The sequence below is a fragment of the Camelus ferus genome, chromosome 6 (genome assembly GCF_009834535.1).
Source record: "Camelus ferus isolate YT-003-E chromosome 6, BCGSAC_Cfer_1.0, whole genome shotgun sequence".
Taxonomy (NCBI): domain Eukaryota; kingdom Metazoa; phylum Chordata; class Mammalia; order Artiodactyla; family Camelidae; genus Camelus; species Camelus ferus.
Window position 1 is genome coordinate 83749399 of NC_045701.1, and position 20660 is coordinate 83770058.

At 55.7% G+C, this 20660-nt stretch overlaps 2 protein-coding genes across 5 annotated transcripts in view; one reads left to right on the forward strand and one right to left on the reverse strand.

Moving 5' to 3' along the window:
- The first annotated feature begins 1326 nt into the window (after nt 1–1326).
- CHGA (chromogranin A) lies at nt 1327–13852 on the forward strand. 2 transcript variants are annotated; one of them, XM_032482544.1, is made up of 9 exons: nt 1327–1586; nt 2418–2464; nt 4751–4844; nt 5697–5765; nt 7882–7980; nt 9521–9958; nt 10650–11134; nt 12184–12427; nt 13353–13852. In XM_032482544.1, exons 1-8 carry the CDS (start codon nt 1541–1543, stop codon nt 12376–12378), a joined length of 1473 nt encoding a protein of 490 aa, XP_032338435.1. In that variant the 5' UTR covers nt 1327–1540; the 3' UTR covers nt 12379–12427; nt 13353–13852. The 2 variants fall into 2 exon arrangements, with proteins under 2 accessions (XP_032338435.1, XP_014414270.1); XM_014558784.2 differs by lacking the exon at nt 12184–12427 and having other exon boundaries at nt 1330–1586.
- Nucleotides 13853–17496: 3644 nt separating this feature from the next.
- ITPK1 (inositol-tetrakisphosphate 1-kinase) overlaps nt 17497–20660 on the reverse strand; it is a 146901-nt gene continuing 143737 nt past the window's right edge. For all 3 annotated transcript variants that reach the window (XM_032482545.1, XM_032482546.1, XM_032482547.1), the window contains one exon: nt 17497–19747. In XM_032482545.1, coding sequence (XP_032338436.1) covers nt 19398–19747 — 350 coding nt within the window. In that variant the 3' untranslated portion in view covers nt 17497–19397. The remainder of the gene's footprint in view (nt 19748–20660) is intronic.

Genomic DNA, 20660 nt, shown 5'->3' on the forward strand with positions numbered 1-20660 from the left:
CCTCCCCCAGAACACCAGCCCACTTCTCGGCTTCATTTTTGTCCATAGCACTTGTCCCCACCTGACATACTGGGCATACCTAGAACAGCTGAGTGCTGTTCTCGGGTGTTCTAAGCGCATAGTAAGCAATTAACAAATAGTTGTTGAATGGATGAATAAATGCATGAACAGGACCATTTTCGTTTCTTCTGAGGTTCTGCCAGGTTCTTTTTGTGGGGTGGGGAGCGGGCACAAGTGTGGGGTAGAAGGTAGGAAGTAGCAGCGGCAGATGGAGGGGAGGATTACAGGAAGGAGGGGCTCTTGGCTGATGCCAAACTGTAGATACCAGGTTCACTATGACACTGGGGTCAGAGGGCAAAGGGTTTCCAATGTGTCCCCCAGGTTAAGAGCAGCAATGTGGCCAGAGCATGAGGGCCCCAGAAAGAAACAAACCAGGAAACCAGCCTTACATGCTAACCACCTAGGATTTGAGAACATCCAAGAGGAAGTGAGAGCTGTTCTCAAATACACAAATGGGTTACCAGCTGTAGGAGGGTGATCCTAAGGGACTGAACTAGGTCTAATGAGTAGATGTTACAAGGACTTCTATTTTGGTTTGATGTCAAGAACTGTCCCCTTCTCCTCCCTACCCTCCATAGCAACTGTCCAACCATGGCCAGAGCCCAGGATTCACCCTTCTGTGGCTTGAACTTTCAACCAGTACATTCAACAGTTATCCATTAAGAGCATTTACTCCGTGTCAGGTGCCCTGCTCAGCACTGTGAAAGCAAGAAAGCTAAATGTTATTCAAATAAACAACCACATATACAACTACAAATTGTAAAAGCACGAAACAAGGTTGCCAGAGAGAGAGGCCTTACTTAGACAAGTAGTCTGGAGGCCTCCCTCTGGTCTCCTAGATATTTGAGGGAGCCCTGAATGGTGAGTATGCCTCCAGCCAGTGAGATGGGGATGCGCGCCCCCACAGAGGGACCCTCAGGAGCCAGGAGTGGCGCGCTAAGATTAGCAGAGACCTCAGCGCAGATCGGAGGAACATGAGGCCCAAAGACCGGGAGTGACTTGCTCGCAGACACACAGTAAGCCGGTGGAGCCGTCAAGGGGTGGAGGATCAGCTGAGTCCCCCGTGTCACCTCCTGGAAGCCAGCTGCCTGCTTTGCTGCCTCACTCAAGAGCTGTGAGCGTCGGGGACCCTCGGCAACTGGGGTGAGGCTGTGGGTAGAGCGAGCTGCGGCCAGACCCCCGGAGGGATGGAAAAGGAGGTAGGGGTGGGTCTGATGACGTCATTTCCGGGGTCCGGGGTATATAAAGGGGGCGCGAGGATGCTGTTGCCGCTGCTGCTGCTGCTGCTGCAGTGTCTGATCCTGGTGCGGAGAGGCTGTGGGCGTATCAACAGGCGGACGCACATAGAAACACTGGGCGCCCCCATCCCCAGGCTGGTGTCGAGGCAGCCTGACCCGAGCGGCCAGTCCAGCCACCCCTCGCCCGCGTGCACGCCGTGCCCGGCTCCGGACCGCTAGCTGCTCGGCGCCCCAGGTTCGCCATGCGCTCCGCCGCCGTCCTGGCGCTTCTGCTCTGCGCCGGGCAAGGTGAGCCAGCGCGGGGCCTCGGGGGAGAGGGTCCTGGGCGCCCCTGCCTGCCCTTGCCCTGCCCTGCCCCGAGGTCCAGGCACCGCGCATAGCCGCGCGCCCCTCCAGACCTTCCCTCCGGCGCGGCGAGTTTTCAGCGCCGCCGCGGACAGCGCCTCCTCCTCCCACCTGACCCCGCAAAGTGGCCTCGGCTCAGAACCCGCAGACCTGACTCTTTGACCCTGTCTCCTGACCTCGCGGGGCAGGGTCCCCTGACGCCCCCACCCCAGGTCTGGGCTCCGTGTCTCTGCTGCTTGAGGGCCAGCGCCGGCTCTGCGCTGTGCCTGGCCAAGGTCATTGGGGGAGATGGGAGAACTGCTGCTGGCTCCCCGCTCGCCTCTCTCCTCCTCCATTCCCCCGCTCCCCCCCCGACCCCGTCTGTCTGTTCTTGACTTCTACCTCTCCTATCACCTCTCACAAGCCTCCTCCATCTCTTTCCCCCTCCTCACCCTCTTTTCCATCACCCCTGGTGTCTCTCTGCCTCTCATTTTCCCCTTACCCCAATCCCACTCAGCCGATGGCTTGTTTTCATAGGTCTTGCCTTCAGCTCCCCCTCTTCCCCGCCAACCCCAAAGGGAAGGGTTAAGACTCTCAGAGCAGCCTCTGGGAGCCACCCCCAAGGGGGCAGCAGCCAGGGAAGGGAAACGAAATCAGCCTAACATCCCATTTGGGTGGGGACAGTTTTGAGAGGGAGAACTGGGGTGAACAGGCCCCTGATGAACCCGGTTTAGAAGCACTGGGTTCTCCCCTCCAAGCAGAGGTGTAACACCAGCTCTCTCTTTTTCTTCCCAGTCATTGCCCTCCCTGTGAACAGCCCTATGAATAAAGGGGACACCGAGGTAAGAAAGGGTGTGGGGATGCCCCGGGATGGAGGACAAGAGGCCCCAGTGTACACCTCACAGCCAGTTCTTGGGCAGCTGCAGGAGTGAGTTTGGCATAAAGCCAAGAGCCAGCACTGCGGCTGCTGAGCCTGGGGACAGCTTGCAAAAGAAGATATCAAAGTCTGCTAGATTTCCCTGCTCTCCTGCTGTGAGGACTTCCCTGGCTTCTTCTGACTTAGGTGTGCAGCCTGATGTGTCTTACCTGCTGGGCCAAGGAGCTAGGCCCACTGTCTTGAATGCTCTTAAATCTCGTAGGCCCACCATGGGCTGGTGGGCATGACTTCTCTGAGATTGTGGTTGTCCGCAGACCTGCGAGAATGATCTTCACCTGCCTGGCTCTGGGTTCCCTCTTTGCTCTTCCCCAAGCTCTGCTGGCAACACTCCCACTGCTCCCAGGCACTAAGGCCCTGGCTCTCCCAAAGTGTCACAATGAAAACACTCTCAATCATGGCTCCTGCACCCAGGGTCCCGGCCAGTCGAGGCTTAAGGTGGAGGTCACCCAGGAAAGGGCCTTAGGAGACACTGGTAGGGATTTCTGTGGCCAGCAAGAGACACTCTGTTTGGTGTATACTCAGAATTGATTCATGCCTGAGTTGGGGCTGTTTTTCTAGTCTCTGATGTTCACAGATACCTCCCCGTGGGAGTCAGAGAAATTTCTACTCCCCGCATTTTCAGGAGCTGTTTTCTTCTGTTCCAGAGAGGCTGTAGTTGAAACCAAAAGCATCAAAGAGATTTCAACCTGAACTTACTCATTTATATTTCCTATTCTTGAGTTGCAGACAGGACTCAGTTTAAACTTCTACCACTCATTGTAGCTGTGTGATCATGGGAAAATTCCTTAATGTCTCTGAGTTTCCCCTTTTCACATCCATTATAATTTTTCTTTTGAGGGGAGTTGTAAGGAATAGGAATCATGTGAAGTGCCTGGTCCTCAGTAAATAAGCATTTTTGTTCCTAGAGCTTCCTTTCATGATCTCCCCCATCACTCTTGGGACCCATCCCCAGTTCCTCTCTTCCAGAATCTTTCTGCATGGACTAGTGGTTATCTGATATCCCCAGTGTAAGGTCTGTGGTTGCAGCGAGATACAGGGTATGGGCTATAGACTCCTTCTTGCCAGATCCCATATGGGAGACACTTTGGCCACCATATCCATATTGTGTTCAGCAGCCTGGGGTCAGGAGCACCAGAGCAGCTGGTTAAGACCTGAATGTTGTATTCTATGATGCCATGACTACTGTAGAGCCTGTTTGCCAGTTTGCCATCCTGGATCCTAGGACGGGTTGCCTTGGCATCCCGTAGACACAGCCTCCCACCCCCTCATTCCCCACCAGTGTTGCCTGATGTGTGTCTGACACCTCCTGCTCCTCCGCCAGGCTCTAGACAGCTGAAGCAGTTTGGAAGTTATGAATCTCTCCCTGGTGTATGTGGCACTTCATGCATTATAGAGTATTTTCCTATCTGTGCTTTATCACCCTGGGAGGGGAATTGGGAAGGTCATCTCACTCTCATTTCACAAATGAGGAAATAGAAGCTTAGAGAGGGCAAGTCACTTGCCCAAGATCACACAGCTAGAATACCACACTACAGTTGGCACCATCTTCAAATATCCATTTGTCGGCTGCCTGATTATCCACAGCACCTTGCTGGACACTAGATTAGGCTTTTAGAGATATGGCTGCTGTTGGCCTGGGATGGATAGCCAGATGTAGCAGATGTGTGCCCACATCCAGCCAGGGGATTCACCCAGTGGGTGAATATGGACCCAGACTGTGAGACCGTCACTCCCTGCATGTGACAACATCATGGATATTTAGAGACAGTGATCCAAGTCTTGTTTCCAGACAAGGGAGAGCCAGGACGGTCTTTGTTCTCCTCTGGGTGGCCCAGAAAGGCTTCCTGCAGATAGCTGACCGTTTGGGCATCTGCAAGACTAAAGTACTTTTGCAAGACATACCTCTAAGCAGCTTCCTCATCTTTAGAGAAACACTTGGGGTGAGAAGGTACAGGGTCCCCACCCCACCTTAGAGAGGCTCCTGCTGGCCAGGTGATTGGAGTGCTTGGCACACGGTAAGCACTGTATAAAGGTTTTCTATTATCATGGCTCTGACCCTGAGCCAGGCATCCCTGGGCTCCTGGACACAAAAACAAATGTCCTTATGTCCTCCTTAGAAATTTGCCCTGGAGCTGCTGGGGGATGAGCCCCATGCCCAAACCAGCTCCAACCTGTCCCACTCTCTTCCCAGGTAATGAAGTGCATCGTTGAGGTCATCTCTGACACACTTTCCAAGCCCAGCCCCACGCCTGTCAGTCAGGAGTGTTTCGAGACGCTCCGAGGAGGTATGGGCCAGGCTAGGGGTGAGGGGCTGCCACCTGCTGGGCTGGGAGGCAAGGACATGGGTGTGTGGCTTTTGATAGAATTCAACAATTTAATAGAATAGTCAACGCCCAAGAGCCTGCCTTACCCAGGCCTGTGCGGGGGTCTGAGTCATATAGACAGATGAAGGGCTCCTAGCCCCTGTGCGCCTGGGGCTTACAGACCAGCAGAGGGGACTACTATGAACACAATTAACTAGAATGCTGGGCAGAATGAAACCAGGGCTGGAAGAGCAAGCCACCAGAATGTGAGCTCCTTGTGGACAAAGATTTTGTGTGCTATAGCCCAGTGCCTAGAGCACCCTTGGTACCTGGTAGATACCCCACAGATGTGGGTTGAATAAAGGAACGCTGTGGGTGGGTGGGCCTGAGAAGGACAAAGCTTTTCTGAGCAGGCAGTCAGTGGTAGATAGATCCAACATTTGCACTGGGGTTGGGCTTTAAGAGAAAAGTTGGAAATCAATATGTAGAAAAATGAAAAAGGGTGCTCCAGGTGGAGTGGACAGCTCACACAAGGCATGGAGTTGGGAAAACATGTGTTTGGAGACACCCTGCGTCACCTTGGGGGCTGCCATCTCTTTGGCTGAGGTCTGGGTACAGGGACAGTGGCTGAACTTGCTGTTATAGTAGCAAACTGAGTGACACCTTGGAAAGGAGGTCATTTCAGAAATGTTATCTCAAGACCCAATCTTGCTGCTGCCACCCAGACTTTGAGTTTCCAGAATAAATTCCTTGTGCTCAGCTGAAAATATTGATGGCCATCTCCTCCTCAGCTGTTCGCTGGAAACCACCCGTAACGACTCTCCTTCATTGCAGATGAACGGGTCCTCGCAATCCTGCGGCATCAGAGTTTGCTGAAAGAGCTCCAAGATCTCGCTCTCCAAGGTATTTTCCAGCCACTGCACACAGATCTGGGGAAATTCCAGTAACTGAGAGTCAAAAAATTATGGTGGAAGGTTGAGCAAGGTCTTATTTCTGATACTCAGCTACTGCGTTTTAGTTACAGGGTGGTCAAGTGCGGTCCTCTGCACCACCTTGTCCAGTCTGTCATTGATATAGTTAAAGAGATCAATGCCAGAGAGGTTGAGTGACTTGTCCAAGGTCACACAGTAAGTTAAGGACATCCTAAGAACAGATGCAGCTTTCCTAATACCCCGTGGTCTCTGGAGCTTAGCCATTTTCGAGGGGGCACTTTTAAGACTGGGTTGCAGAGAGGATCCCTTTCCACTATTAACTGAAAAGAAAATTGGTCTCCAGGAGAGAGGAGGGGGCGCCTTTGCCCTTGTGAGCTTCTGCTTACAGGGCAGATGGGAGAAGCAGGGTCTTGCTTGCCCCATTGTGCTTCAGAGTGAGGCGTGGCCTTCCCCAAGAGGAGCTCCTTGTCACTGAGAATATCAAGCAAAGCCTGGATGGGATGCTGGGATGGTGGGTTAGGCTGATGTCATCCCACAGAATTAGCTGCTCTGCCCAGCCCCAAGCACCTTCCTGTGTTCATGTGAGGCACAGAGACCTCCCTGGCAAATTGGAAAAAAGTGAGTTCTGGCCCTACAACTGCCCCAGACTGACTCCCTGGGTGAACTGACTGTTTATTCGGGGGCAGGATCACAGGCACCCTTGTGCCTCTCCCTGAGGACGGGCCCTCAAGCAAGCATCTCGCATCTGCTTCCACAGGAAGTGAGGGCCATCTCCTGGGCTGGGCTTGTGCCGTGGGTGGGGCGGGGTAGAGGGCATGAAGGCTGTTCTTGCTCAGGGAAGGTCCCCACTCGGAGGCCTTTGCGGGCCATGTTTGAGAATGGAGAGAGCTCTGGGGAAATAACCACCGCAGGGCGGATCCCTGAGGCCCTCCCCAGGTTAACATGCCATTCTTAGTCTCACTCGCCCATCCTCCTGGAAGGCAGCATCCACCATGTATGGTTGCTAGGAGTACAATTTAACGCTAATTTAAAAATTAAATATTGAATGACTAACTTAATACACTACATAATTAAATATAATGTCAATGGAGAAACTATGATGGGGGATGTGTCCTGAAACATCTGTTTACCTGCACATCTGTGTGTGTTTGTGTAGCCAGTATAAACAGTATCCAATGTACAGATACATTATTGTTTTCTATTAGAAGAGTATGGGACGTATCTATATGTCTGTCCATCCATCCATCCACTCCCTCTTCTGTACTCTCATAATGTCTTCTTCATACCTCTATCCTAGCATTTACCATGTAGCAACCCTGTTTTATAGATGAGCAACCAAATCTGGGATAGCTCAAGTCACCCAGGGTCACAGAGCAAGGAATTAAGCAGGAGATGTGAAACCCGGTCTGCCTCGGGCCAGATCTGGGCATACTCCCTGGCCCACAGCCACCATGTCAGGCTCCTCTGGCCACCACAGAAATTTTCATCATGGGAAACAATCACCACCAGCTGCAGAGGTGGCCTCACTGGGCCATCATGAACAGTCAGGAGAAAGCACAGCCTGGGCTGATGCAGGGAGAAGGGTCTCTGGATCACAGCAGCAGGTGCTGACTCTGGGCTTGGATGCAGACAAGTGCTTGGCTGGCCTTACGGGGTCCAGGGGGAACAGGGATTACCTGAATCGAGAGCCCCCATGAGGGGACAAGTGGCCACTATTACCTCCCGCTGCAGGGTCCCCTAGCCACCTGCCAGGTCCGGGGGGCCCCACGCTCTCTGTTCCTGAGACCTTCTGTTCCACCTGAACCTTTATTGCCCTGTGAGGCAGCAGGCAGGGCTTGTTCTTATTTCCTGGGTGAGAAACGGAGTCTGGAGAGATGCTGTGGCTGCCTGTGCGCCCCAGCCGCTGGGGTGCGGGGTGCAGCCAGCCCTCCCCACGCCCCAGCTGGCTCTTGCCCCGTCAGTCTCTCATCGGGCAGGCCCAGAACGTGACGTGTGCAGTTTACAGATGAGGAAATGGAGGCCTTTACTCCTGGAGACAAATATGTGGGGCTCAGACCAAATGGGATTTTCTCCTTTTCTCATACCAGGAGCCAAGGAGAGGGCGCATCAGCAGAAGAAACACCACGATTATGAGGAGGAACTCTCAGAGGTTCTTGAGAAGCAGAACGACCAGGCCAAGTTGAAGGGTCAGTGCCCGCCAATCTGGGCAGAGACTGGGGAGGGAGGATGACAGTAACAGTAGTTACGACAGCCAGAGGGTTCCCAGGAGTTGGAAGCCCCTCCTGTAAGCCCTGTAAGGTAGCTGTTATTTCCTTCTCTTTACAAATGGGGAAACCGAGGCCCACCGAGGTTAAAGTACCTTTCCACGGCGTAACTGGAGATGTGACTCTGGGTCTGTCTCACTCTGAGGACCTTGATGGGTCCCATCCTCCCACCTTAGGCGCTGACACTCTCGGGCAGAAAGTCTCTGGCCTGGCAGGTGGGCAGCTTCGACACCTCCCAGCAGCCAGTGCGGCTGGGCCCCCACCCCCCGCGCCTGCCCTCCTGGGAATTAGTGGTGCCTCAGCACAGCCTCGTGGCAGCAGATCCCAGAGGAGTGGTTTTGAAACACTAAAAACCTGGATCACCCTTCCTGAGAACAGAGAGCTTTTAAGGGTCGCAGAGGTCATGGCTTAAGTCAAGGTGATGCTGTCTTACCTTCCCTTCTGGAAGCAGCCACACACTTGCCCCCACAGCCTTACTCTTTGCATGTGGAACGTGAGTGAATAATGCTGATTCCTAGGAGTGGAATCTCAGTGATCTGCCATCCAGGACTGAGAGGGGAAGCCTGCTGGTGTGGCTGAGGTGCCCTCACATTGGCCAGGGCTGTCGCCCTAGTGGCTGCTTGGGCACGGTGTGTACTCCCACATTCTGGCTCCTTGGAAACCAGTGTCTGGGTGACTACAGATGTCTGCCATGGGCTGTAGGAGGAGGAATAGCGGAGCATTAATGAGGGAGGCAGTTACATGTCAGTGCAAAGAGCACCTTTAACTTGGAATTTGGAGGCTGAGGTTCGAGGCTTGGCTCTGCTGACTGTGAGCACAGACAGGTCACCTTCCCATTATGAGGATCCATTTGAGTTTCTGTAAAATGGGCGTGAGAGCACTTTCTCCTGGAGTCAAATGGTGGAATGTACTTGGTAGTGTTTTGTTCAACAATAATCTTTCTAGCAATAGAAGGGATTTTTACTAGTTAAAAAGCTGTCTTGAAAGCAGCTACAAGAAAATACCTTTTAACGAAACCTGACAAATATTGAGGAATTGAGCACTTTCACAGGATGCTCAAGACAGAGAACCCCTGCACAGAGGGGAAAATGAAATTGTAGTAATGGTGCTTCTTACACAGAGAGGTTAAGGGACTTGCCCAAGATCACACAGCAATTCAGCTGAATTTTAACTTTTAATTTTAAATTTAGGGCTCTATGTTCTGAGGTGATTTTCAAGGTTTTGTTTGTTTGTTTAAAATCACATTCTGCTTTGAGAGGTGGAATTACAAAGAAATACAACCCAGTTGTGCTCAGGTTAAACTTAGACATGGAGAAGGCAGGCCTGATTCTCTCATGGGTATTTTGGACTGGGCTTGCTGAAAGCCATGAGAGTCAGTGACTAAGATCTGAAACTGGGCTCTGGGGAGATCCCATGTGCAGCCTGGTCCTCAGGGCCTGACTCTGCTCTGTTGTTTCTGTAGCAGAGACAGAAGAGGCATCCTTCAAGGAAGCTGCGGAAAAAAGAGGAGATTCTGAAGAGATGAAGAAGAATGGTGAAGACACAGACGGAGCCAGACCTCACGCCTCGTCGGAGCTTAGGCAGGGGTCCGAGGTTGAGGAGGACAACCAGGCCCCAGAGAAGGAGGAGGCCACTGACACCCACCCTCTAGCCAGCCTCCCCAACCAGAAACACCCAGGCCCACAGGCTGAGGAGGACAACGAGGGCCCCTCCCAGGGTCCAGTGGACAGAGAGAAGGACCTGAGTGCAGAGCAAGGGCAGCAGGCAAAGAGAGAGGAGGAGGAGGAGGAGGAGGAGGAGGCGGCGGCAGAGGCTGGAGAGAAAGCCGTCCCAGAGGAAGAAGGCCCCACCGCAGCATTTAACCCCCACCCGAGCCTCGGCTACAAGGAGATCCAGAGGGGTGAGAGTGTGTATGACGCCTGAGACTTCAACAGATGTGTCGAGAAGGGGGGCAGGTGTGGGGGGCTCACCCATAATCTCATTCCACCTTCACAACAACCCTAAGAGGTTGGTATTATCTGCATTTGCCTGATGGGAAACTGAGGCTCAGAGAGGTTAAGTAATTTGCCCATGGTTACATAGCTAATTTGTAGTAAAAACTGATTCCAACCCAGGTTTGTCTGACTCCAAAACCCTGCATCTCCCACTATGCCACATAGCGCCCACTACCTCCAGGAGGGGAGAGGCCCTTTGCAGAGTAGGTGGGTGGGCTTTGGGAACAGAGAGACAGCATGATAGGTGAGAACAGGCTGGTCTAGGGACACTGTGAGCTTCAACCAGCATTTAGGAAAGCCCCTGGCTCCTCCCTCCCCAGCTTGGTGACCCCTGGGTCAGGGCTTCTGGGGTAAGAGGGCTAAAGGAAGAGGCAGACTCTGGCCAACCCGCCCCTCAGAGCTTTAGATGGTCTTACAAAGCATGGTGTCAAGATGGCTTTTCCCTCCAAGTGGAATCTGTTGTGAGGGGTTGAACTGGACCCCCAATACGTGGTCTGTGGTCCTAACAGTGGCCACAGAGAGGCCCCAGGAAGTGGCAGGGACCAGGGAAAGTGGCGGTCTCTCCTTCATTCTTCTCTTGTTCACCACCTGCTCCAGGCTGGCCCGAGGCTCTGGCCGCAGATGGAGCCGCGAAGACTGGGGCTGAGGAGGCTCAGCCCCGCGAGGGAAAGGGGGAGCAGGAGCACTCCCAGCAGGAGGAGGAGGAGGAGATGGCAGGGGCCCCTCAAGGCCTCTTTCGGGGCGGGAAGAGCAGGGAGCCCGAACAAGAGGAGGAGGAGGAGGAGCGGCTCTCCAAGGAGTGGGAGGATGCCAAGCGATGGAGCAAGATGGACCAGCTGGCCAAGGAGCTTACGGCCGAGAAGCGGCTGGAGGGAGAAGAGGAGGAGGAAGACCCTGACCACTCCATGAAGCTCTCCTTCCGGGCCCGGGCCTATGGCTTCAGGGGTCCTGGGCTGCAGCTGCGACGAGGCTGGAGGCCATCCTCCCGGGAGGACAGCATCGAGGCCGGCCTGCCCCTCCAGGTGCGCGGCTACCCAGAGGAGAAGAAAGAGGAAGAGGGCAGCGCCAACCGCAGACCAGAGGTTGGTATGGGATGGGAGCCGGTTCTGGGTCAGGCCCCTGCACCACCGAGGGGACATTGTCCCCTTGGAATCTAAGACTGGAGAGGCTGTCAGGTTGGGGGCTTCTGGGGAGACTAGGAAGGGACAGGAGAAAGGGTGTATTAGGCTGGGAGGCAAGTGAACCCCAGCCCACAGGAAGCACCCAGTAGAGCTGGCAGACAGGCAGATGGGAGACGGAAGGCTTCAGATCAGTATGTAGAAGATGGAGAGTTGGTGAGTTAAGCCAGTCCCTGGAGGTGCTGGGAGGAAACTTTGTCCTGAAAGCAATTAGGAGCCTTTGCAGGTTTGGGAGCAGGACAAGGGAATGATGGGCAGAGCTTGGCACTTTGGATGGAGAGAGCTTGGAAAGTGAAGGACCTTGCAGGGACTGGCCTCGGGAGGTGTGCTGGTTGGGGATCCAGCCTCAGGGCACCATTGGCCCTGAGAGCTAGGAGGCCATGGCGGGAACAGAACTAAGAGACAGGTGGCATCCGGGGAAGACTCTACCGCTGGTCCAGCCATGTCCTCTCCTGGCCCCTGTGCAGCCTGACCACGCCCTCCTCCCAAGTTCAGGCCCTGCCTCCCGCCTCGATGGCAAAGGGGGCAGGGGCAGGGCCAACTGGACCTCGGGGCCTGGTGGTGATGGGTGGGGAAGGCTTGGACGTGAGCCAGAAGACCTGGTGACCTTGAGTAAGTCACTCTCCTTCTCTGAGCCTCATTGTTTCCCCCATTTGTGAAATAAGGGTGAGAGGTCCTTTCTGCTCACCTTAATTATCATGATCAAAACACACGCGAGCTCTGAAAACCTGGCCAAGCTCAAGGCTGTTTGGAAAGCTCAGTGGGTGCAGGGACGCAGCCCCATAGGAGGGGTGTGGTGAGAGTTTGGGCAGGCTGGTGACACTGCCTTGGAGCTGGACGAGGCCTTGGGGGGCTTCGTGGCTCAGGCCTCAGCGCCCAGGTGGGACTCAGGGCCCAGTGTGGAGCAGGGACATGTCCAAGGTCCTGTCCCCAGTGCTCTTCTCTGCCCACAGAGGAGGATGTGGCCCCTTCCTCAGGTCCCCAGCCCTCTCTCTGGGCCTGGGACCAGAGTCTTGGCAGCTGAGAGGAAGAAGACTCCTCGGCAGCTGGAGCTGCCTGTATCCCCAGGGACTGAGGGGACAGGCCTACAGGAAGTGGCAGCTCGACCCCCACCCCTCCCCTTTGGACCTAAGGCTGGGCACCTCTGATCAGCGCCTTCCCCACCCACAGAAACTGGAGAGAGCGAGGTGCCTGGAGGTACCAGCCAGCTTCCCTCCTGCACGGGCAGAGGGAGCCCTGGGCTGCAGGGTGGAGAAATGGGAACTCTCGAGTCCTGTGGACGGGACGAGGCAGGCCCCTCCACCCACCAAGGGTCTTCTTAGAAACAGCCCCAGAATCACAGAACCCATGCCTGGGGGCTACTCCAAGACGGGGGTCTCTAGGTTCACTATTTCCATGGCAACCATTGTCCATCCATCCTGACTGGGCCCCAGGGAGATGCCCTCTGCTTGAAATCAGGCTGGGGCCCCGGGAAGACCACCCCTCTCATGTCACAGCTGGGGTGTGCCCTTCCCTGACTCCTGCTCCGAGTCCTGGGCATGCTCTTGTGGGTGGCAGTCCCAGAGGCTGGGGTGCAGAGCAGGCCTCACAGAAGGGTCTCTGCTGCCCTGGACCACCCTGGCAGCCAGAGCTTGGGGACCCCGCGACTGGGACTGAGGATCAAGGCCCACCCCTAGGCAGCTCTCACGTCCACCCGTGCCTCAGGCCCCAGGCCCCTCAGGCAGGGAGGCCTGCAGCAGACAGGAAACCCAGGCACAGCGTCACCCTGGGAGCCATCAGCACAGTCTAGGCCTTGGGATGAGGGGACCGGAAGGAGTTCTGAAGGGCACCAGAGTCTCTGTTTCCTACGAGCCTGCCCAGAGCTGCTCAGGAGGAGGCAGGCCTGGATAAGAGAAAGGGCGTAGGGTCCAGGCACATTCTTATGCATAATACCAGAGCAGCCCAGTGGGGCAGCATCACTGTCCCCATAGAACAGATGAGGCCCTTGAGGCTCAGAGAGGCAAAGCCACCTGTCTGAGGTCACACAGCAAACCTGGGGCACAACCAGTCTGGCTACAGAGCCATGCTGCTGGCACAGGCTCCCCGGGCCAGTCCCCGCATAACCCTGGATGCTCTCTCCTAGGACCAGGAGCTGGAGAGCCTGTCAGCCATCGAGGCAGAGCTGGAGAAGGTGGCCCACCAGCTGCAGGAGCTGCGGCGGGGCTGAGGCGCCAGCCGGCCCCACCAGCCAGGGCTCCAAGGCAGCTGATGGTCCTGGCTCTCTTGTCCCCTTTGCAGATCCTGGCCAGACGGCCTGAGCGCTGCTTCCGGTAGGGAGGCGGCCCCCAGCCTGCTCAAGCCCAGGCCACCCTGTTGCCCCCATGCTCCCTTCCCCCTGCCCCTGCCCCCTGCCCCAGTGTGCCCCTCTGCAGGGCGGACCCTTGACTTTAAACGAATATCCTCTTTCTGAATATGGGCAGCTTTCTTGAAGTTTCCTTTCCACCATTAGAGCCAGTGGGCACAACTGCAATAACTTCTGACCTTTTGGTGAAAGCTGAGAACTCATGACTATAACATACTCTGTTCAAAATTTATCCAAGGAAAAATAAATCTGCTCTGGGCTCTTTCCTGTTTCTTTGAAAATTTGCCCCTCTTGACTCCAGATGAGGTGGGATGAACTGGATCCAGGCAAAAGGACAAGGGGAAGTTCAGTCCCCCTGCGGTGACTCTCTTCTGGGCCACTTTTGAGCCATGGGATCATGGGTGACTGACATTGCAGCTCTGAGCATCAGTTTCCTCATCTGTAAAATGGGGATGCTGACACCTGCCCCAAAGTGCATGTGGGATTAAATAACACTCTTCCCCTATCTCCCAGCCACATGTGAGTGGGGCCATGCAGGGGCGGGGCCGGTTTGGGAAACGGCCTCTGCTCTCTGCGGTGCTGGCTGAAGCCTTGACAGCCCCAGAATAGCCCACCACCAAGGCCACAGGTCCCAGACCAGCTTTGGACTTCCTAACCTGGGGCTTTAATCATAGCATAAATCTGTCATCACCTCTGACCTGGGACATGCATAGGATTCTGGGGCATCTGAAGTTCTTGTGCACTTAACAATTCACTATAGCAAGGTGGTCTGGGTCTCAGTTTTGAGAATGAGGAAACAGGTTCAGATGGTGACATGACTCCTCAGAGTCATAGGCAGGACCGGTGCCCAAAACATTTAACCAAGGGGGCTGCAGGAGTATGCAATCAGGACAGATAGGCTGATGCGCTGGATCGGTGTGGACCAGCTGAGTATCAGGGCCAATCATCCAGTCATTCATCAAAAACTTGTGAACAGCTACTATGGCCTGGCAGGCCTGGGCACACAGAAACGGCCGGGACAAGCCCTGACTTCAAGGAGCACACTGCCCAGAAAATATGCGTTTTGACATCAGGCTGGAATTAGAACCCCAGCCTAGCTAGACAGCTCGGCAAGCATTCCTGGCTCTCTGAGCCTCAGTTTCCTCTTCTATGAAATGGGGATAATACCTACTATCTCCTCACCAGATCACAGTAAGGATCTGAGGGGGTCTAGACAGCCTGGACCAGAAGACCATTACAGTGATGGCTGGAGGGGTCTTGGCAAGTCTGCGCCTCTCCTGGGGCTGGCGAGAGGGCTGCCCGCTGCTGCTGACACTCCTCCTCCCAAGCAAAGAGGGACACCCTCTGGAGAGCTGGTGCCATAAGGTGTTTATTCACATGTTTCAAAGAGACAGGTTTGCACCCCACCCCCGACAGGTATAGAAATAACAAACACAGCGCTGACTGTATTCCACAAATCAGTCAGACATCAGAACACCCACTACCAAGACTAGTCAGCAGATAAAGAGAACACAGGACACCTTGTCCCTGAAAAACCCCATCCCTGAGATGGGCCACCTGCGTTGTCATAAGCACACGGAGCAAATGTGCAACCACATCAAAAGAGCCAGTGGTTCTTAGTTTTTACAGAAGCTGTGGTTTTATATATAGTGTATATAAATTCATATAAACATTTTATATATGTATGTACACAAATTAAGTATAAGCCAGCTTGGGGTTCTGGCAAACGCGGCTCGTGAACAGGATCGAAGGAAACAGCATTTGTCACAGAGCACAGGTGTCAGCACTAAAACTGGAACGGCCAACATCTTGGTGAAATCACCAGGGGAGAAGATGAGAGAGAGCGAGCGAGAGAGTGCAAGAAGCTTCAGAGAAGTGGGATCCACACCCGCCCTGGAAGACGCGGTCGCTCAGGCTGTGGGGAAGGGACCGTCCCTCCAAGCCGCCACATCATGGGTAACTCTGGAAGCAGAAGGGAAATGCAACCATTTCTGGGAAAGGCCCCCCCAGGTGGCCTGGGTGGGGCCTGGTGGTTTCATGCCAACAGGCAGCTCTCCTGGGAACGGTGTGGGGACAGGCTCACTCCAAGATCACACTGGTAATGCCGTGCAAAGAAGGGGCAGAGGCGCAGACCCTTTGTCACGGAGGGTGGGACTAATGGGAGGACCGCCTGTCCAGAGGCCTCATCATCTCAGACCCAGGCATGGGCAGGTTGTCACGTGCAGCATCAGGGCATGCCCAGGCTCACCGAGGCGGTACCTGCCCAGAACCTTCGTCAAGGATCAATGCACTCCTCTGCCTCACAGTAAGCCATGTGTGTGTGTGTAGAGGGGGAAGCTGGGCTCCTTCAGGTCAGCCAGCACCCCGCTCAAGGCCTCTGGAGCTCAGGGACCCTTGAGCTGTGGCCCAGGGAGGGAGAGGGGCCATCAGGGATCCTGCTGGGTGAAGGGTCAGTTTCTAGCGGGGAGAAGAGAGGGCAGATGCAACCCCCAGGGACGTCAATGAAGCCAGACAGCGGCTTTCTGTGGCCAGTGGTCAGTGCCAGTTCCCAAGCCTAGGACCAGTCTTCCCGCAAGGACAAGGACACGCAGTCTCCCTTGGTCTCAGAGGGGCCGCCTGGCAGACAAGAGCTGCTTTTCCCAGTTGGCGTGAAAACTACAGCTTCCTGCCAGGGTCCTTCAAGCTTCCATAAAGTCCCCTTGGCAGTCCTCTGGTAGAGAGGAATTATTTCTCAAGGTTGTTTTCTCCCTCATTGATGGCATTAAAGACACGGGCAAGCCCACTTAACGCCCCATGTAACTCCTCAGGGTAGATGCTTCTGCCTCCTGCAGGTGATGCTGGGTGACCTCAGGCCCAGGCCAACCCACCCTGCACTGCAAACCCAGACACCTCCATGCTGCCAATGGTCAGGACTCCCCTGGGCTCTCTTGGGGAGGACAGACATCCAGCGCCTGCACTCAGGTGGGGCTCGGTGTTTGTGGAACCACATCATGAGGTAACTTGCCAGCTGAACTTGGCCCGAGACCTCTGCTCCAGGTGGCCCAGGGCAGAGACCTGGCAAATGACCCTCTGGCCCTGCCATTTGCTCCTGAAGCCCTTCAAGTCAGAGCACCATTCAGCAGCCCCGGCCACTGACCACCACCCAGGCAGATGCTGCGAGGCCACAGACCCCAACATGCCCACCAAGTGGCAAACAAGCTTGGGAGGGAGAGCCCCAGCTCCCTCTGGGACGCTAGCAGGGCCAACTCCAAGCGCCACACCTGCACACCATAGTAGGTCCTTTCCATGGGCCCTCGAAGGTTCTGAGACTGATCAGGGAAGCAGCACCAAGCCCTGGGGAAGAGGAGGCTGCAAAGGCTGAGTGCAACTTATGGGGTCTGTCTTTCCCTGACGCAGAAGCCCCAAGGCTGGGGACAGTGAGGCCTGAGGGGAGACCAAAACCATGGCTGGTGTCCTGAGACCCAATAAGTGTGCACCAGTCGACACCAAGGGCACGGGGATTGTCTCATCACTGACCACAACCCCTCTCCTCATCTGTGCCCCCCGACAGAGCTCGCTCCACACCTGCAGAGATGGCCGCTGTCTGCTGGACGGTGTTCCCCAGCGGGGAGGCCTGCACGTGCTCTTGAACGCGGCCGCTCTCTTTCCCAGCGCCGAGCAGCTTCTGGGCCTTTATGAAGCCAAACCCCACCCCTCGGTTTCCACTTCTGGGAAAAGCAGTCACCCTGCTGGCCACGTGCATCAACGCCGGTGGAAAGCGCGTCACAGGAACATGGTTACTTGATTATCTGGGCCCTGGACGCTGACATGTGAGACCCCAAGGGGAGGCATCAATTAAATAGGACATGACACGGCCAGGGCCCTGCCTGGCACTGGGGTTATAATGCACTCTTGACTTGTCCTGAGGCAGATGGGGACTGAAATCTTATTGTAAAGCTGTTTTATTAAGAGACTGGAGGAGGACATAAACTTTGAGCAACATTTTGTAAACACCTGTGAAATGCAGTTTGATTTCAGTAGTTTATTTTGGAGACAAAGCAGTGCAAGAGGCCGGCCACGCTTTCCTGCTTCCCCGGGGCTCGGGGTTAGACTAGGAAAGGCGACATACAGACGTTATAATCAGGGTTCAACACTCAAGTCATGTAAACATGGTGGTCGGCAGGCCCTTGGTTTCTAGGACAGCTCTGACGGTGTCTGCCCCCACCCTAGCCCTTCCTTTCCCAAAGGTGGGCGACCCCATGTCCCTGCTGACCAGGTCTGAAGGTGCCTCCGAGCACCCAGTCAGCAGCCCCTCGGTCCATCCTCCCTGGGCCACATAGGACAGCCCAGAGGCCTATTCCTCTTTCTCAAAGTTAACGGATAGCTCAAGATACAAGATCACACTCAGGGGGTCCTATGCATCTCGCCTGGTGTTCACTGTCCAGGATTGACAAAACCCCTCACCCGCCCCCTCCTCTGCAAAGGGGGCTGTTGGCCCACCTGGACCATGGGATCTGACCGATCAGCAGTGTCCCATCTGCTGCCATCAGGGGCTGGGGTGACCCTAATGGGGGAGGGGTAACGTGGCTCCTCACTTCTGGGGCTGCAGCCCCCTGGCACCTGGCTGGCTTCGTGCTTGGGGCTGGCAGTGAACACGAGAGGGGAGGACTGGGCCGCTGCAGCAGGGGACTGGGCAGGTAAGCTGGAGTGGAGAGATGGGCAGCCTCCTCCTGCCTGGGAAGAGGGCCCCGAGTCACCTCGATGCCAAGGGAGGCTCGTCTGGGTTGACTTCACAGAGAAATAGGCTGCATTGCAGGGGGAAGGGAGTCAAGCCTGCCCTTGAGTTCTCTGGTCTCGACTGCCCAGCGACTCCTGAAATGATTCGCCCAAAGTCACAGCACAAATCCTTGGCACAGGTAGGATCAGCCCAGAGGCGCCCAACCAGGCAGCCTCCTCCCAGGGCCGGGAGCAGCAGTGCTTGGTCAGGGAGGGAGGCTGCTCTGCAGGGCTGCATGGGACAGGTGTTGACGGGCCTCGTGGACACAGCGAGCTGGACGTGGAGCGAGGCAGCCAATCCAGGGTCGTGGCCTTCCCAAGGAAGCTTCCTCCTCCTTCACCTTTGTGAGCAGGAGGCAGGTGGACCACAGCCCAGACCCCCTGCATGGAACCCCCCAAGGAAACGGTAGCTGCGGCCTCTTGCCTCCTCTGGCTCACCCTTTCGGGAGAGGCAGCTGCACATCCGGTGGGGCTGCAGGCCCTGCTCCTCACAAATCTTCCCAACAGGAAGGGAAATGGCAAAGGGGCCGTGCCTGGGCATGGGGGCTTGAAGAGAAGAGAGAGACGGGGAGCCGTTCACTCGCTCTGTTCAGCCACCAACAGCCTGACCAGGGATGGCCTCCTCCAGGGTCCCCAAGGCCTGGTCCACAGCAGCCATTGAGAAGAATAGAGGTGGACGCACACACGCACTCACACACACACACACACACACACACACACACACACACACACACACACACACACAGAGGCACACACACCCCACCTCACATTCAGACCTAGTGTTGAAAACACAAGCATGTGTAAACTCAGTGAAGAGGTCTGCACAGCAGGAATCAGGCGGGATTGTCCCTTTTCCGTGAGGCTGGACCACTTGGGTTTTTTTTCCATCTTCCCCCCACCCCTCATTTAGATCATGACATCAGAAAATCAGGTTAAAAATTAAAAAAAAAAAAAGAAGAAAAAGAATCAGATTGTTGGGAATTCTTAGTAGTAGCGTCACTGTTGGGAACTGCTCACCCAGCAGGTGTGCTGTGCAGCCCGCTCCACCCCTCTGGGTCCCGGGCTCCGTGGCTACTGGGAGGAGGCCTTGGTGGCCAGCGAGGCCACACAATGCTGCTGGAAGCTGGGCGACACGGTGGCCGTGCAGCCGAGTCTCTGGTGCGGCAGCTTGGCGGTGCTGCCCGCGCCCACGTCAGCCTCGGCCGTCCAGGGCGGCTCCTGGCCCATCATGCTGCTGCAGCAGCCGGGGCTGGCGCTGCACGTCCGCTCGCCCGCCAGGCCATCCGCCTGCTCCGCCAGGAGCCTGCTGTGCCTCAGCGGGGCCATGTCCCCCGAGGCTGCCATGGCGGCGCTCTGGCCCTGCAGCACGGAGGCGATGTGGTTCAGGAGGTCTGTGAAGAACTCGCTCACGCCCTCGTAGCCTGGGGTAGGGGAGAGATAGACAGCAGGCTGAGCCAGGTGGGCACAGGGGAGAGAAGGATGCGAGGGAGACTTAGGGGCTCACAGGACCCAAGGAGGCTGGTCGAACATGCAGACTCAAAGCCGGGTATGTGGTCCCAAAGGGCTGGGCCTTGAATTCAGCCACCCAGAGTGGGAGGAGCTACAGGACTTGCGCAGAGAAGAAAACACCCTGCCACCCTGCCACTCCTGCGCACAGCTTCAGCATCTCATTTAATCACCTTCCCAAGGTGGTTTGACACCATCACTTGGGGGATGTGGTGTGGCCAAAGGCCCCCTCCTCCCGTTCTAAACCAAATACCCCTTGCCCCCACATGGCCTGGCCCCAGCCTCCCTGTGTGTAAACTGAGGACTCCCGGGCGGAGCTCCTGTGGGCGTGACTGGGAGGGGCTGGGATGTGGGTGATGCCTGAGTCAGTTTCCTCCTTCCCCCGGTACCTGCAGGGAGTTCCCTCCATGCTGCATGCTCTTTGAGCATCAAAGCCAAGGGACAGAGACTGGGCACCCCAGCAAGGCCACCACACTGACGCCTGCTCCCCTAACAAGTGGGCCTGCATATCCTGAACAGAAACCGTCGGTGACTGCCTGGGGCCTGTTTCCCAACACAGATGCAATTGCGAATATCTGTAAACAGTCTTCGAGAGCCACCCACTGAGCACATTTCAGATCTAGGGTAAGGATTTCGCTGACTTCCAAAAACTGCTTTGAGAGAAATTTGACATGGAGTGAGTGCCCCCCATCCGCCCAAACCAATTTGCAGGGATGAGAACTGGGCACACAACCACAAGAACAACGACCAAGACAGGAAGCCTGTCCCCAAAAGAGGGACAGTGTGCCCACATCAGAAGGCGTTCCAGGCACTCTCCCACCCTGCAGC

Coding starts and splice junctions, on each gene's coding strand:
- CHGA (XM_032482544.1), top strand. CDS start 1,541: ATGCGCTCCGCCGCCGTCCTGGCGCTTCTGCTCTGCGCCGGGCAAG. Junction 1,587..2,417: donor TCTGCTCTGCGCCGGGCAAG/GTGAGCCAGCGC, acceptor TTTTCTTCCCAG/TCATTGCCCTCCCTGTGAAC. Junction 7,981..9,520: donor CGACCAGGCCAAGTTGAAGG/GTCAGTGCCCGC, acceptor TTGTTTCTGTAG/CAGAGACAGAAGAGGCATCC.